The sequence below is a fragment of the Periophthalmus magnuspinnatus genome, chromosome 5 (assembly GCF_009829125.3).
Source record: "Periophthalmus magnuspinnatus isolate fPerMag1 chromosome 5, fPerMag1.2.pri, whole genome shotgun sequence".
Lineage (NCBI taxonomy): Eukaryota > Metazoa > Chordata > Actinopteri > Gobiiformes > Gobiidae > Periophthalmus > Periophthalmus magnuspinnatus.
In genome coordinates, this window is record NC_047130.1 from 20,806,064 (window position 1) to 20,821,749 (window position 15,686).

The following is a 15,686-nucleotide window of genomic DNA, read 5'->3' on the forward strand; positions in this document are numbered from 1 at the left end:
ATACCGTGAAGTGAAGAGAACTCTCAGAAACTTTAATCTAGAGCTTGATCGTTTTTCCATGGCTGATGTCGATACCTCCTGTTTAGAACACAGAGAAAACGATAGCAGATATTTTTGGGCCAATTTAGATATGTTTTCCCAAAATATATAATTTAAATTTGCATCTGGAAAATTGCTATTTCAATAACAAAGTATTTATTACCAGTGACCATAGAGTATATCACCTTATTTGACTATGTTTTGACATGCATCAAATGCAAATGGCCCCACACACCCGAGTGAGAAAAGCAGATGGGGTGAGATTTCTGAGGTGTTTTTAATGTGAACAGGACAGATGTCTCATAATGGTGACAGGATATAGATACAAACGTGTGAGAAAGCAATGTTGTTTAGCACTAAAGAGATTTCCTCACACCAGAGACATTTGGTTTTGATTCAGTGAAGTTTATTTTAAAGGACCCACATTACATATTTCTGGTCCATGTTATAATGTTGTTTCCTCATCACAAACAGACCTGGAGTTGTGTTTAGTTTTAGTGATGCAATGTGGTAATACAGGAAGTGCTCCATTGTGTTTGTAAACTCCATACACCTTCACTAGAATCATTTTGATGATTTTAGCCCTGGAATTGTCAATGTCTACTGAACAAAGGAAAAACGAGGTGTTAACTTGAAAACTACCGCTTCACATCACAAAGTGGAACAGAGCATTTGGAGCTTTGGAGATGTGAAGGACTAATAAAGCAGGATTACTCAAACATGTGTGAATGGAACAAAACACAACTCCAGGTCTGTTTTTGATGAGGTAACAACATTATAACTTGGCTTAAAGCTCAAAAGAGTCAGTTTTGGGTAATATAGGACCTTCAACAGTAGAGTAAGCAACAATACACTAGACTTGTCAGACAATGAGCCTATCACGATAATGACTCTATCAACTTATCATTCAGTAAATGATCAATGGAACAATAATTTTTGGGGGTCAACATTTATTGTGGGCACCTTTTCTGTTGTTTTTAATGATATTATGCATTTTAGAATAGCTTTTGGGAGGATGCTTTAGGTTTAGGGTTTCAGAGGCATACAGTAGTTTCACTTTTATTGTTTAGTGTCTATATTTTCTTCACCAATACATTGTATTTCAAAATGTCTTATTGTTAAAGGACTACCCGAGAACACATTTGATCTGAACACAGCTGTTTGTTGATTTTTGTTTTCAGTTCCAAAAGGAGAGGTTTAAAATCGATATGCCTCATCGGTTTAAGATCAATAACTACATGAGTCCGACTTTCTGTGATCACTGCGGGAGTCTGCTGTGGGGGCTGGTCAAGCAGGGGCTCAAATGTGAAGGTAACCAGGGTTATTTAAATATATGAATATGTGTGTGTACAAGGGAGGTGTTTGGGGAAGGCACTTGACACACAACTGGTAACACCTTATTAATGTCTAACTTGCTAATTTGCATACTTGTAAATGGTTTGAAATGTGATGATAATTAGTATATATATATTCTGCTACAAATTAAGCATCTAACATTTTCCCATGAATAAACGTGACATGAGAGTACACTATATTAAAGTAGCTTGGCCCTCGCTATCTAATATCTCACTTTCTTGGTGAACTACGGGAACTGTTAATACAAGATTTCATGATTGTCTACATGAAAAAAACTGGCTGCACCAAAACTGAAATGGGAGAAAAAGGTTTTGGTTATTTTGCTTCCAAGAAATGGAATATATTTCAAGAGCATGCAAAACTGGATACATAATAAGGAGTACATTCTAATTAGCATCACATTAACCACATACATGTATAAACATTAACAGCTAGTTAGATGATAAGAAGTGTACTCAAAAGTAAAGTTTTACTTCATAACTTTATCTGCAGATTGTGCCATGAACGTCCATCACAAATGTCAGGACAAAGTTGCCAATCTATGTGGAATCAACCAGAAACTGTTAGCAGAGGCGCTCAACCAAGTCAGCCAGGTGAGGACTTTATTCATATTTGTTTTAAATAATACCCTTATGTTATTGTAATAATAAAAATAATAACTGATATTTTTATATGATATTTTACTGTATTTTATGATGTTTACTCCCATCAGAAATCCACTCGTCGCTCAGACCCAACTCTGGCTGATCACCCTGACATCGGCATCTACGACGAGATGAACAAACTGGCTGGGCTGGACATACACGGTCAGATATTTTGATGTCACCTATAGGAGGAAAAGAGTGAATAAACTCTGCAATAAACAACACAGCCGATCGCCACTTACCCTGAATAGGACTGTGGACTTATGTCTTGTGTCTCCTGTTGCGCTCACTGCTCCCTTCTGTTGTTTAATCCAGAACAGTTTCATGCTGTTGATCTTAATATTTCAGCTAAAGCATTAGATGTGTAAACAAACAGCACTATATACACCACAGGGCCATGGCTCGGTCCATTTTTTCACCCTTATGTCTATAGCATAGACCAGGGGTACTCAGACTTTTTCAGTATGTGAGCTACTTTTAAAATGATCGTGTCTGAAAGATCTACCACCTAATACAAAAATGTTAAACATATATTTATTTGTAAATGTGTTATGAATTCTTACATGTACAGTGCATTTTGATGTACCTTGCACAGCGTCATGAGATAATACTGCACAACACAATTGAACTTCCTACATGTTCATAATTACTTGTATGATGATTACTGCTCTGATGACTTGCACTGAATGGAATCAGTGAGGGATGCATAGTTCGGGCAGAAGCTTCTGACAGCCAGCCAGGAGTAAAATAGCATTTTTCGTTTGAAAGCGATAACAGAGCTAATCATGTTGATTACGGTTTTGTCTTTTTTTATAGCCATAAAATCATGTTAAACGAAGTATCAGAATTTACTGCATTTTTTCACACAACTACTTCTATTTTACACATCCATCCGTATTTTTTCTTTTACACATCGAATAAATGACTGGGAAAATCCCTGCAGCCCCCCGCGCTCTCATTCGTCACCTTCGAGGGACAACAGAGGCACATTACCGTAATGACGGTAAAATATTTAGACAGCCCTATGTCTCCGCTTTGAGACGCCGTTTGAATTTACATGAGACCACGACTGGGTGCGGAGTTACGCTGCTGGAAAGTCCGCAACCGCGCTCTATCGGCGACGATAGGATCTGACGCTATAGGGTTAAACTAACTCGCGCTTGTTTATGCGTGTGCAGCGTCCATGATGTGACCTAGGGTCAGGTGTAATCTGACTGGTTGTCCTGTATATTAGTCATGTGACTGGATGGATGACGGGACGCGATCTACCCAAAATGCCTTTGCGATCGACTGGTAGATCGCGATCGACGTAATGAACACCCCTGGCATAGACTGTATACTGTATATAAATGGACATAACTAACCTGCCCCTTCTCTGTAACTGCTGCTGTCAGGCTCATCACTTTGGTCATAAATATTCACCCGCTCTACATTAGGGATGGGACGATATCAAAATTTTGACTCACGATTTATGATATTATCACGATAATTATTAATCCAAGGTTTACTTTTTTAAAGTCACTAAAACATCAATTAGAGCGCTCACCTTTATTGTTTTTTGGCTGCAAGCGAAATTAACATTGAATGAATAATAAATGTGTAAATTATATAACTCTTGACTATAAAATGAACACACTAACCAGTCTGAGAAAGCCCCCCAAAAAAGGATATAATAAATGATATGCTGGCATCGCAGCCATCAGCTGTGCAAAATGCTGTTCATTAGCGCTAACCCAGCGATAGCAAAGTTGACACAAACGCGTACCAGTATTCATACATATCCAAACACAAACTACATTCAATAGTTTATTTCACATGGTATGTTACTTATGATGGATATTTTCAGCTCAAGTTTGTCAAATGATGCAGGATGGTTGTCTCACAAATGTGCATGTAAGTTGCTCGTGTTTGCCCTCGGAGCCGCAACTTTTTTTCGGTAGGCTCTGCAGATTGGTGGCTCTGGTCTTGGTCTTGTTTTTCAAAAGCATAATAATTCCACACATCTGATTTCACCTTCTTGAGTGGAGGATATAAATGCAATCCATTGCCCGCCCTCTAGCCATGAGAAAGTTTCATTGTTATGATAGAGAGCCCCATTGTGGGCAAACACCAGAACTAACATCTAAACGTTGTATTCAAACCGGAAACATGAGGCAGTCTGGTGCTGTAAAGGCGATTATAATTGTGTGCGATGATCACGATTATTAAAAAATTCCCCAAACAATTAATTGCGGACCTTTTTGATCGTGATTAGCGATATTATCGTATATTGTCCCATCCCTTCTCTACATGATCCTGGTATTTTTATTTTGCTATTGTCTCAAGATATGAACATTTACGACATCTTCTTTCACCAACGTCGCTCCTGGTAGCGTTAGCAACAGATTTGATTGACAGTGTTGCTAAGCACTTGCTTCTTGCTAAACCAGCAGTGCCGTTACCTTCAAAAGCCTCACTCCAGATTGGCTCTTTGTTTGCTATAATATTCACGGTCGGAATTCCAAATATGGAACTCGGTTCCAAATTCACCCTGATAACCGCTAGCCTTGACTGAATTTGACTGGAACCGAATGCTATGGGTGACATCACGCTCACTTACTACACTTCTTTAAACAGTCTATGGTCTGCAGTTGTATTGTGCTCTATAAAAGTGAGTCTCATTAGTGTTTGATGTTGTATTTTTGTATTTCTCAGACGGTCCGTATGGGCGGCTGTGGGAGGGATCCAGTCCACGGCCCGTGTCCAGGATCAGTCACATGACTCGAATCAGTGTCGACAACTTCATCTTCCACAAAGTCCTTGGAAAAGGCAGCTTTGGAAAGGTACAGATCAGTGAAGGCTGTTAGTTTGAGAACTGCTTTATATCATGTGTAATGTAACCTAAGTCTTTAGTTCTTGTAGCATTTGCTTAAAAGTCCTATATTGCACGAAATTGGCTCTTTATGGCATTTATAATGTTGTTACCTCCCCAAAAGCATACCTGGAGTTGTATTTTGTTTTATTCATATGTTTGGATAACCCTTTATTATTACTCTTTCTGCACCTCCAAAGCTCAAAGCTCTCTGTTCCACCTTGTGATGGTGTAGCAGTAGTTTTCAAGTTAACAGCTCCTTTTACCTTTTGTTCAGTAGAGATTGGCAATTCCAGGACTGCATTTAAACAAATGATTCTAGTGAAGATATATGGAGTTTAAAAGCACTTTCCGTATTACCACATGACATCACAAGGGGGAACAGAGTGTTTTCAGTTTGGGAGAAGAACTAAGAGCCATAAATATGCAGGATTTGCGTTAAACGTGTGAATGAAAAGAAAACACAACTCCAGATATATTTTTGATGACAACATTATAACATAGATTAGAAGATAGATATAGGTCCTTTAATTTATAATGTTTTATCCACATTTTTTTGCACTTTGGATAAATTCTTCATCAGAACTGCTGTTGCAAAGGTATAGAAAAAAATAGGATATTTCTTAAAAACAAGGTCACAAAATTTGTTTAGATCTGGTACCTATGACATAAAAGTGAGTTGTTGCTCAGCTGTATGGAGTAAGATATATAGTCCCATATCATTCACTGTGGGAGCGGAGTCATAGGAGTCGAAAGGAATATTCAATGAGGTACTATAAATTAAAAAAATACAATGAATAATACATATATCTCTTATGAGTGGGTGATATGGCAACAGATTTATTTATGGATTTTCTTAGAGCCTGATTACAATTTTGTTTTCCATAACAATTCATGGACACCTTGCAGTTTTCTACTGCCTTATTAACAGATAAATAATGTCATCTACATCATACCTCTACTTCTTCTGAAAGTTCACTCTTCAGTGTGGTTAAATTCAGCTGTCACTCAGACTTAGAGAATAACCAATAGGAAAAGTGGGTGGTTAAATAAAGAAATATTAGAGGTCTTATATTACACAAAATTGACTCTTGTGAGCTTTAAACCATGTTATCATGTTGTTATCTCCTCAAAACATACCTCGAGTTGTCTTTTGTTTCATTCACATGAGTAATCCTTTATTATTAGTTTGTCTACATCTCCAATGCTCAAAATGATCTGTTCTACATTATGATGTCACAAAGTGGTAGTTTTCAAGTTAACAGCTCCTTTTTACCTTTAATTCAGTAGAGATTGGCAGTTCCAGGGCTGAAATTATCCAAATGATCCTAATAAGTGTGTGGAGACTCAAAACATGGAGCACTTCCTGTATTACTCAATGACATCACAAGGTGGAACAGAGTGTTTCAGTCTGACGGAAGATCTCAGCCTAAATATGCAGGGTTTGTGTGTTAAATATGTGAATGAAACAAAACACAACACCAGGTATGTTTGTGATGAGGAAACAACATTATAACATAGATCAGAATATAGTGTAATGTTGGCTCTTTAAGTTTAAGTTACACGTCATGGTCCTTGTAGAGAAATTTATCCTATGCATTTGACCCATCCTTCAATGCTGCTGGGGCAACGTGTTGGGAACAATGTTGGCTTATCTCCTGATCTTGAGCTAGGCTTGGTCAGGACAAACTTAGCTAGAGGATTTTACCCATTGTGCAGGTTTGGTGTTATGAATCACAATATGACAAGAATAGGATGTTGTCAGAGGGATAAGCTCACTGTTATATATTTTTATCGCTATTCATATCTCCTAGCCCTAATCCTTTTTCACTTGGTTTCAAGAGGGGATATTATGCAAAATAGATTTTTTTCTTTTAGCTTTACCACATTATAATGTTGCGTCCTCATCAAAAACATGCCTGAAGAGGTTTTATGTCATCCATGCATGTTTGAGTATTTTAGCGATCTCTCCAGAGCCCAGTTCGAACCCTCCTTAGGCTTGTGGCGGAGCTTTGCACAGAATTTTACAGCTAACCATATGTCACCCATGCTCCCATACAACAATTCTCCAGAAACATACAAAAGCATGGTACAAAAGTTTACACAGCAACTTGACAAACTTGATGTGATGTGTAGTAGTGTCATTATTGGGATTCACTTTGATTGTGTTGTGCTCTGAAGGGGGAATGAATTAACGCAGAGAGTAAAGGAAGAAGAGTTTGAAAGTGAAACTTATACATGTTAATATGTTTTCGGCAAATATAGGATTTTCTAAACATTAAAAAGTAGCATGGTGATCCAAATGTACTATGTGTTACCCCACAGCATTAAAATACCCCCTCTTTCACTTCTGTGCAGGTCCTGTTGGCAGAATTGAAGGGTCGCGGGGAGTATTTCGCCGTCAAAGCTCTGAAAAAGGACGTTGTTTTGATGGATGATGACGTAGAGTGCACCATGATAGAAAAACGTGTTTTGGCTCTGGCTTGGGACAACCCCTTCCTCACTCACCTCTACTCCACTTTCCAGACAAAGGCAAGTCCTGATCCCCCCACATAGGTTTAATACTATCAGGCCCACACTGATGTCAGGTTTCAAAGGGCTTTAAAGCAGACCTACTGTGCAAAGTTCACTTTTCAGAACTTTTAAACATGTTATAGTTGTTTCGCTTCTCATTTACTCTCTTGAAGTTATATTTTGAGTGATTTGTGTATGTTTGCGCAATCTTTAACGGCTTATTTTTCAGGACACACCATATTTATTATTCGGTGATTTGGCAATGGCGCGTAGTCATTTTGGTACAAATGAAGAAAAATTCGGTAGTGTGATCTGCAGCTCTTTGTTGTGATGATGCTTCACAGTAACGTCAGCTCCTATTGGGCACTGCAGTTTCCTAAAGTAGAAGTGAGCCGACTTGTTACTTTCAGTCATTTTAGATTTAAATTGTCCGACAGTATAATGATCCACAGGAGATTATAACCATATAGCAGACATAAGCACAATAGTTCTTCTTTAAAGGTACACCATGTTTGATTATTATTGCCTTGTCAAGAATGTTCCAGTGTATGGCATTAAACTGATCTATCATGCATTTGTTTTCAAAGTTGAAGACAAATCGAAGAAAAAAATTGCTTTCTTACTATGAGCAGAAGCTATAACTTGTCGTCTTTATGGAGATAGATTTAGGCTTAATGCCATACTATGGAACATTGTAGGCCATACATTAGCATCTCCATAGGACAAGAAAAGTTACATAATACATCTTTAAATCTGTATTATTATTTAATTTGATTTGGTAATACCTGTGCTAAATAAACATATGGTTATACCGGTTAAGAGGCAGTGCTCATCTTGAATGGGACAGGGGGCAATGGGGCAGTTTGTAAAGAGAAGTTGAATTGCGGAAATTATGAAGTAGCCGTGAGTTCTAAATCTGTTAATGCACTGTATAAACAATCATTTATAATATTAATAAAAATGTGCATTGTAACTACAGGAGCATCTGTTCTTCGTGATGGAGTATCTCAATGGAGGAGACCTGATGTTTCATATTCAGGAGAAGGGACGGTTCGAGCTGTACAGAGCCACGTGAGTCACACCAAACACAACAATGAGCCAGGACATTATGAGATATGCAGTTGTTGTCATTTGTTGATTGAGCGATCAGATCTAAGACAAGCAGGTGGGGAGCTCCAACTCAGAAAAGTTACATAGTGCACGTTTAAAACTGACCCCAATTGAACTACCTTGTGATGTTTTAGAAAAGGAAGATTAGAATTTATTGAGTCTTTACTAGGCCTTTACAATATATTTTTGGGGTCAATATCTATTGTGTGTACATTTTCTTTGCACAGTGACACACTTATGATAAGAATTAAGCCATAAAAGGTTGAATAAATGATTTCTATGACTCATTATAGATGCAAACTAACTATTAAAGTGTTTTGTTTTGCTGTTTATTTATTGTTGCTCATGATTTTTACAGTATTGTAGATTTAGAATTGTTTTTTGGGGAGGTCATTCTGTTTTAGGGTTATTGTGTCAATGGCATAAATTAGCCTCAATGTTATCGTTTATTGTCTAAATTTTCTTTATCAATATATCAAACTTCAAAATATCATCGTCATCATGACAGGTCACATCTTTACATTACATCTTGAAATCGTTTTGGAAAAGTTTGTCTGCACACAATACCAAAAGCAGTTTATTAACAAGGCAATTAAACTGTTCAAATAGTTTCCGTGACTGCTTTAAAGATATTGTTGATACTGAAAACCGCCTTCCTCCCCTGTAATAATGTGTTTATTAATTTCTTCTCTTCTGCCTGTGTGAGCGCTTGCTTTAGTGGCTGCATCTGTTCGGTATCAAACCGTAAAAGGAGTTGGCGCGCTTCGTGTGGGGCGTATCCACCCACCGCCAGTGATCACAGCTTTGGGCTTCCTCCAAAAACAAAACAATGGCACAGATTTAGGAGAAAGGACTACATGTTTTGAAGATGGAACAGATGTAGGCAGGAGCACATAATACACAGTTGTGAGTTGTTTTGATGGGCTTTAGTTGTTTTCATGTTTTACAGCTTAAATACTGTATTTTACATGACACAGTCAAATCTAAATCAATTTGTTTTGTCGTAATTATCACATTTCAAAAGCTTCAGTTATTTAAATCATATCAAGTTTTGGCCTCTACAAAAATGTATGGAATTATTGCATTTAGGCCTGTCACTATAATCACTAGGTTAACGTATCATTCAATAAATAAAAGTTGGAACAATATTTTTGGGGGGCTAATATTTATTATTTGTACATTTTCTTTGCACTACTAGGACATTTTATGTTTATTTTTTGGCCATTTGATAAGATTTAAGCCATAAAAGGTTGAATTAATTACTACATACTACAGTGTTTTATTCTGCTGTGATTTTTCAACAATATTGTAGATTTAGAATAGTTTTGTGGTTTAAATCTGGCATAAATTGATTTCATAAATTGCATAAATTGATTTCAATATTATTGTTTATCATCTTTATTTACTTCAGCAATATATCAAACTTCAAAATATTTTATCATGACAGGTCTAATTGCATTAGTTTATTGGCTCATATTTTAGTCTCCTCAAATGCTTCTGGAGTTGTTTAAAAAGTAGGATTGGTCCAAAGTGCACATTGTAGAAAAGTATTGTGAATCTAATTACAACCACAATACGATGCTAGAAACATTTGTTATATTTTTCCCAAAAGTTCTCCAGTATTTGTATGCAAACACAGAGCATACTAACGAGTTGCATCTTGGTGAAGGTAATTTGGAGTCTGAACAAAATGTGTGTCTGGATTTGAGGAGTTGGCTACTTCTTGGATTACCACATAATGACATCATCATTAGGTGGAGACAAAGTAAATATGTAAGATTTATTTTTATTATAAGTGAAATGAAACAAAAACAAGATTTAAGATTTTATGTAACACTGATTTTGTTGTAGACGTGTCACGAAAACATATTTTGAGGTTCGATACATTCCTGAAGTAAATATAGACAATAAATGATATACTGTATTGAAATGATCCCGAAACCACAAAATCTATTCTCAGTGTACAAAAATCATGAGCTGGAATAAATAAACAGAATGAAACACTTTAGTTGCAAGTTTGCATCTGTAATAAGCAGAAGTTACTAATTCAAATGTTTACGGCTTAAATCTATATTAAACATTCCCAGTAGTGCAAAGAAAATGTACACCTGATAAATACTGACCCCAAAAAATATTGTTCCTTGTTTTCACTTCTTATATTCTACACTTCTAAAAGTTTTGGTTTTGCTCTTTGGTTTTGGCTGGCTGCTTTTTTAGACTTTGATCCACCAGGGCAATTACTTGGAGACAGTAGGTCAGTTGTTAGAGTGTTTGTCCAGTGATCCGAAGGTTGGCGGTTCAAATCCCTCTCCGGTAGATGAGTGAGATCCACGTCAGCATGATTTCACTTCCCACTTATCCCACCTGTTTGTGTACACTGGTGTGTGAATGAGTGAGTTGTTCCTGAAGTGCTAATAAGAAATATCAAATAAAATGGCATTAAAACTCTAAATAATAATGTAAATTTACTTTTGTCTCTAGAAAATCACCTAAAATTTGCACTGACCAGATTTTCCACACTATTCCTTTTGTAGGATAAACTGTTAACTTGGCCAAACAGACTCCTCCATAATGTCCTCAAGTAAACAAAAGAACAGCTTTTCTCTCGAATTGATGATACAGCAGGCACATTTTTTCCACTCCCAACTGTTTAAATGTTATCACAAATGAAATATTTTTTGGAGGTTGGGTTTAGACTAAATGCTGAAAACATGATTACATTCAAATATATTAAATAAATGTCCTATTCATCAGGCTGTAGTGAATTGTTTACTTTACATGGCCCCAGGTGTCAAAGCCTTAAGTGACCTTTAACCCCCTGACCCTCATTTAGAAAAGTAGAGTGTAACTTGGCACTGGACTATTGTCTTCCTAGAGCTGCATCAAACAGTCAAATCGAAATAGCAATTTGAATGGACTCAATTAGCACATAACAAACATCAAAATATTCTGTCTTATTCTGCAAAAAACTGCTGAACCTGTAGATAAGATCTGGATAAACATGTTCTGAAATGTGATTCTTGTATTAGTTTGAGAGTTCAAATTTCAGTCTTTTTGTCAATTCTCCTAGACATGTTTAAAATGTGAACTTTGAACAGAATCCTATTATTAAAACATAAATCACAAATCTAATTGCAATTGCTGTCAGAAAAATCACTAATGCACTCGCGTCTACCTATGACTTCTCCAGAGTTTACCTGCTCCTCAGCCTTCATCCCCTCCTCCTATTACTCCTCCCCGTTGCTCGCTGCACCTCCTCTTCGTCCAATCAGCACCCAGTCTGCCCTATTTAAACCCCGTTGCAGATGCACGGCCATTTCAGTTTGTTCCACGCCCCACCTTCTCCCCACCCTCAGCCGCACCTCTACCGCCTCCAGTGTCTGAGGGGAAGACATCTCCTAAACATCATCTAACTGACACGCCCTTCATCGAAATGTCTTCTCCTGGGGTCTGAGCTCCAAAGACAACTGATTCAGTAAAGCGTACTTATACTTTGATATTTTTCCCACATCGTTCAGATCTAAGCCTTACTCTGTTAAAACTACACCTAACCTATGGGGCTGTACACCATCACTGGGTACTTCTGGGATCAAAAAAGTTAAGGTGCACTATGTAATTTTTCCGGTGGAGAGTCCAACACCTGCTGATTTCCATGGAGATGTTATTGCATTACTTGGAATGTTCCACCAGGCCATGTTACAGGTCAGATCTGTAAAAAGATGACCCCCGCTCACCGTAAAAATGCATGTTTTTCAGTGTGTTTGGTCAGCCTTTGTCATGCTCTGAGTGAATGACAAGCGAACCAATAATAAGCTTTTAAAATTCATTGCAAGAACCAAATTATGATAAGTTATAGTGAAGTTTACAAATTAACTTATTGCTTTTGTAAAAATAACAAAATGTATTTATACCTACCTTATATCTACTCAAAAAGACACATCCGATGCACTGGGATTGACACGGGGGCACACGGAGACTAGAGCAGTGCAGCTAAAATAATGTCAGCTAAAATTTTGATATTGGACCAATACCGATATTTGTAAAATCTCCTGATATTGCTGATAATCGATAAACCATCCTTAGAATCCTAGAAAGTACTTTTCCCCTTGTTCCCCATCACTAAATATCACCCCCCTACCCGTCGTGTACGTTATAACCCTCCTCCTCCTCCTCCTCTTCCTCTGTTTGGCGTTGTTCCTCCACAGCTGACGAGAGAAGCAGGTCAGAGAAAGGCTAATCTTTCAGCTCTGCTCCGGTTTCACATTATGAGACCGTTATTCACCTGTGTCCCGCTCCAAACAAATGTCTCCCTCAATAATTCACGCCAAATGAGTCTGCGCCGACACGCGACACACTGCAGTAGTAACAGTACAAGTACTCAAATCTGGAGTAAAAGTAACAGTATGCAGACTTCAAGACCAAAATACTACACTAGTAGTAGTCTACTTAGCACTTTCTAAGTCACAGTGACAAAAAAACACATTGCCATAGAAATGAAAATATAAATAAATAAAATAAATGTTAAAAGAGAAGAGTGCAGAATAAAAACCCTTCAGTCATATGCACAGCTAAACAGGACCATTTTGAGCCTGAATTTAAACATTGTAAAAGTACAGGCCTGTCTCACGTCTTCAGGAAGACTGTTCCAGGTTTTAGCTGCATAAAACTGAAACTCTGATTCCTCATATTTAGTTCTCAGATTGTGAGACGGTTCATATGGCACTAATATGTCAGAGATGTACTATGTAATCTTTCTGGTAGAGGGTCCACCACCTGCCTGTCTTCATTGAAGATGCTATTTCAATGTCCCACAATATGTAATTAAATTAGTAGTTAGTAATAATTAGTGTTGAGTTAGTTAAGTGTTAGTAAGTCTCTAATAAAGACAACAATATAAACCCATATATCTTGTATTTTTCTGTTACTTGTGTTTTCATTGCTGGAAGATTCATTCTGACTGAGCAAAACCGAAACAGTTTAACCTTTAACTTAAAGGTTAAAGGTGCTGAACTAGTGACCAGTGGATTTTTTTTTCATCTGTGCCAAAATGTCTATGCAATGCTGCTGTACCTAAGTGTATCACCGATTAAGAAAATAAAATTATAGAACGAAGTAAGTACAGAGCAGTGGATATGTGCCGAGAGGGTAAACGAGAAGGGGAAACAACTTAGACTAAAAGCTCTGAAAAGTAAATTTTGTTTAATAAATCTGCTTTAGACAATTCCAAACTAAATATACAATTTTTAAATGGTCAAAAGTCCTCAAAATGTAGTCTACATTTTCTATATCTTAGCAATAATATTGTACTAAACTAATATGTTTTTTCTCAGGTTTTATTCGGCAGAGATTATTTGTGGTCTTCAGTTCCTTCACTCCAAAGGAATTATCTACAGGTCAGTCCACAGCTGTTAACACATTTAAATATATTCAGACTGCAGTATGTGCCATGTTTTCCTGTCGCCTTGGTGTAGGTGTAGTGTTAAATCTCTCAATGAAACTTGTGGTTAGGCAGTCCCACACTTACTGCACCTTTTATTTTAATATTAATGTGGTAATGTGAGGACTGTGTCAGTGGTTACTCTGTTGTGGAATTTCTACAAGCAAACAACTAAAGAATAAAATGAACTGAGTGAATACTACATCCCATAACAGCAGTAACTGAAAATACTACTTCCCACAATAGTAGTTAGAACAATGCTAGCAAAACAACAGCCATCACCACGATTTAAATTATACAAAATCAAGTGTTCTGTGTCACATCTGGGTAGACTTGCAAAAAATGTACTCAAATGTGATTACTGCTGCTTAAAAAAATAGTATGCATGTTGAAGTAAAAAAACATAAATCCTAGAACTAAACTAGGACTATGTTATTAACTTAACTTACCTGTCTTTACTGCAGTTTAGCCCTTCCCTTGGCTGCTCTGGCATGCCCAGGCCATCATTGTAAATAAGAATTTGTTCTTAATGTTTTGCCTGGTAAAATAAAGGTAAAATAAATAAATATTAAATGCTTGCATCATTTGTATTTTCTTGTGTGTTTTTGCAGAGATCTGAAACTGGACAATGTGATGTTGGACCATGAGGGACATATAAAGATCGCAGACTTTGGGATGTGCAAAGAAAACGTCTTTGGAGAAAATCGAGCCACGACTTTCTGTGGAACACCAGACTACATCGCTCCAGAGGTAATTTAAACACACACAGGACTAAACCCGGACTAAACCCGGACTAAACCCAGACATAAATAAGGCACTGATGGGACCAAACAAGAGATACATTACAACTAAACCAGGACTAAACCAGGACTAAACCAGGACTAAACCAGGACTAAACCAGGACTAAACCAGGACTAAACCAGGACTAAACCAGTTCATAGCTATGGCCTGTATTTATTACTGGGTCAAATTCTAAATTAATCTAAATCAGGACTTGAACTGTAAAGACCCCATGAGTACTCACAGAAAAACCCAATTACTACAACCTCACTGAGCAGAAAGGCAGCGTTTTTGAAAACATGAATGGTGTATTTTTACCATCAAATCACCCATATTATGTTTGCTATAATCATTTCCTCTAGATTAGATTACTCTCTGTTGTATTTTTTCCTTATAGCAAATTTTATCTGCAATCTGCAAGTCAATGGATCAGTTTATATTATTATGTAACTTGATGTATTTCTATTATATTTTTAATCAATATTGCAGAATCCAATGAGCAAAATAATTAATTTTGAAAAATGTGCAAATAATCTAATTTTAAGATTCAAGATTCAGTCACCTCTAATCGTCAGTCCTCTGTCAGTAAAAGCATCTGGTTTGGAGGAGAGTTCAGACATTTTTTTGTGTTAAAGGATAATTATTAAAAGTCTGTGTTATTTATGTTCAAAATTCAATACTGAAAGACATTTTATGTAACAAAATGAAACTGAAACAGAAATTGAGCAATATGAGATAAAAAAAAATATATAACGCTGTAGGGGCTATGTCTCTTGGCCAGCTGGGAACGCCTTGCGGTCCCACTGGAGGAGGGAGAAAGTGTCTGGGGTGACGCAACCCAGCCCCGAATAAGCAGAAGAAAATGAATGGAAACCATGATAATATTTTTTTTTACATAATCCCCAGCTCTACTTCTAATTATCATTACATACCACATGCCTTTAACTCAGTGTGT

General features: G+C 37.0%; 1 protein-coding gene across 1 annotated transcript in view; it reads left to right on the forward strand.

The window, feature by feature from the left end:
• The window catches only part of prkcda (protein kinase C, delta a), a 35,535-nt gene that overhangs the window by 15,983 nt on the left and 3,866 nt on the right, over positions 1-15,686 (forward strand). The window contains exons 8-15 of the mRNA XM_033965999.2: positions 1,221-1,350; positions 1,888-1,988; positions 2,108-2,201; positions 4,734-4,861; positions 7,249-7,422; positions 8,384-8,475; positions 13,845-13,907; positions 14,563-14,701. Of these exons, the coding sequence (XP_033821890.1) occupies positions 1,221-1,350; positions 1,888-1,988; positions 2,108-2,201; positions 4,734-4,861; positions 7,249-7,422; positions 8,384-8,475; positions 13,845-13,907; positions 14,563-14,701 (921 nt within the window). The remainder of the gene's footprint in view (positions 1-1,220; positions 1,351-1,887; positions 1,989-2,107; positions 2,202-4,733; positions 4,862-7,248; positions 7,423-8,383; positions 8,476-13,844; positions 13,908-14,562; positions 14,702-15,686) is intronic.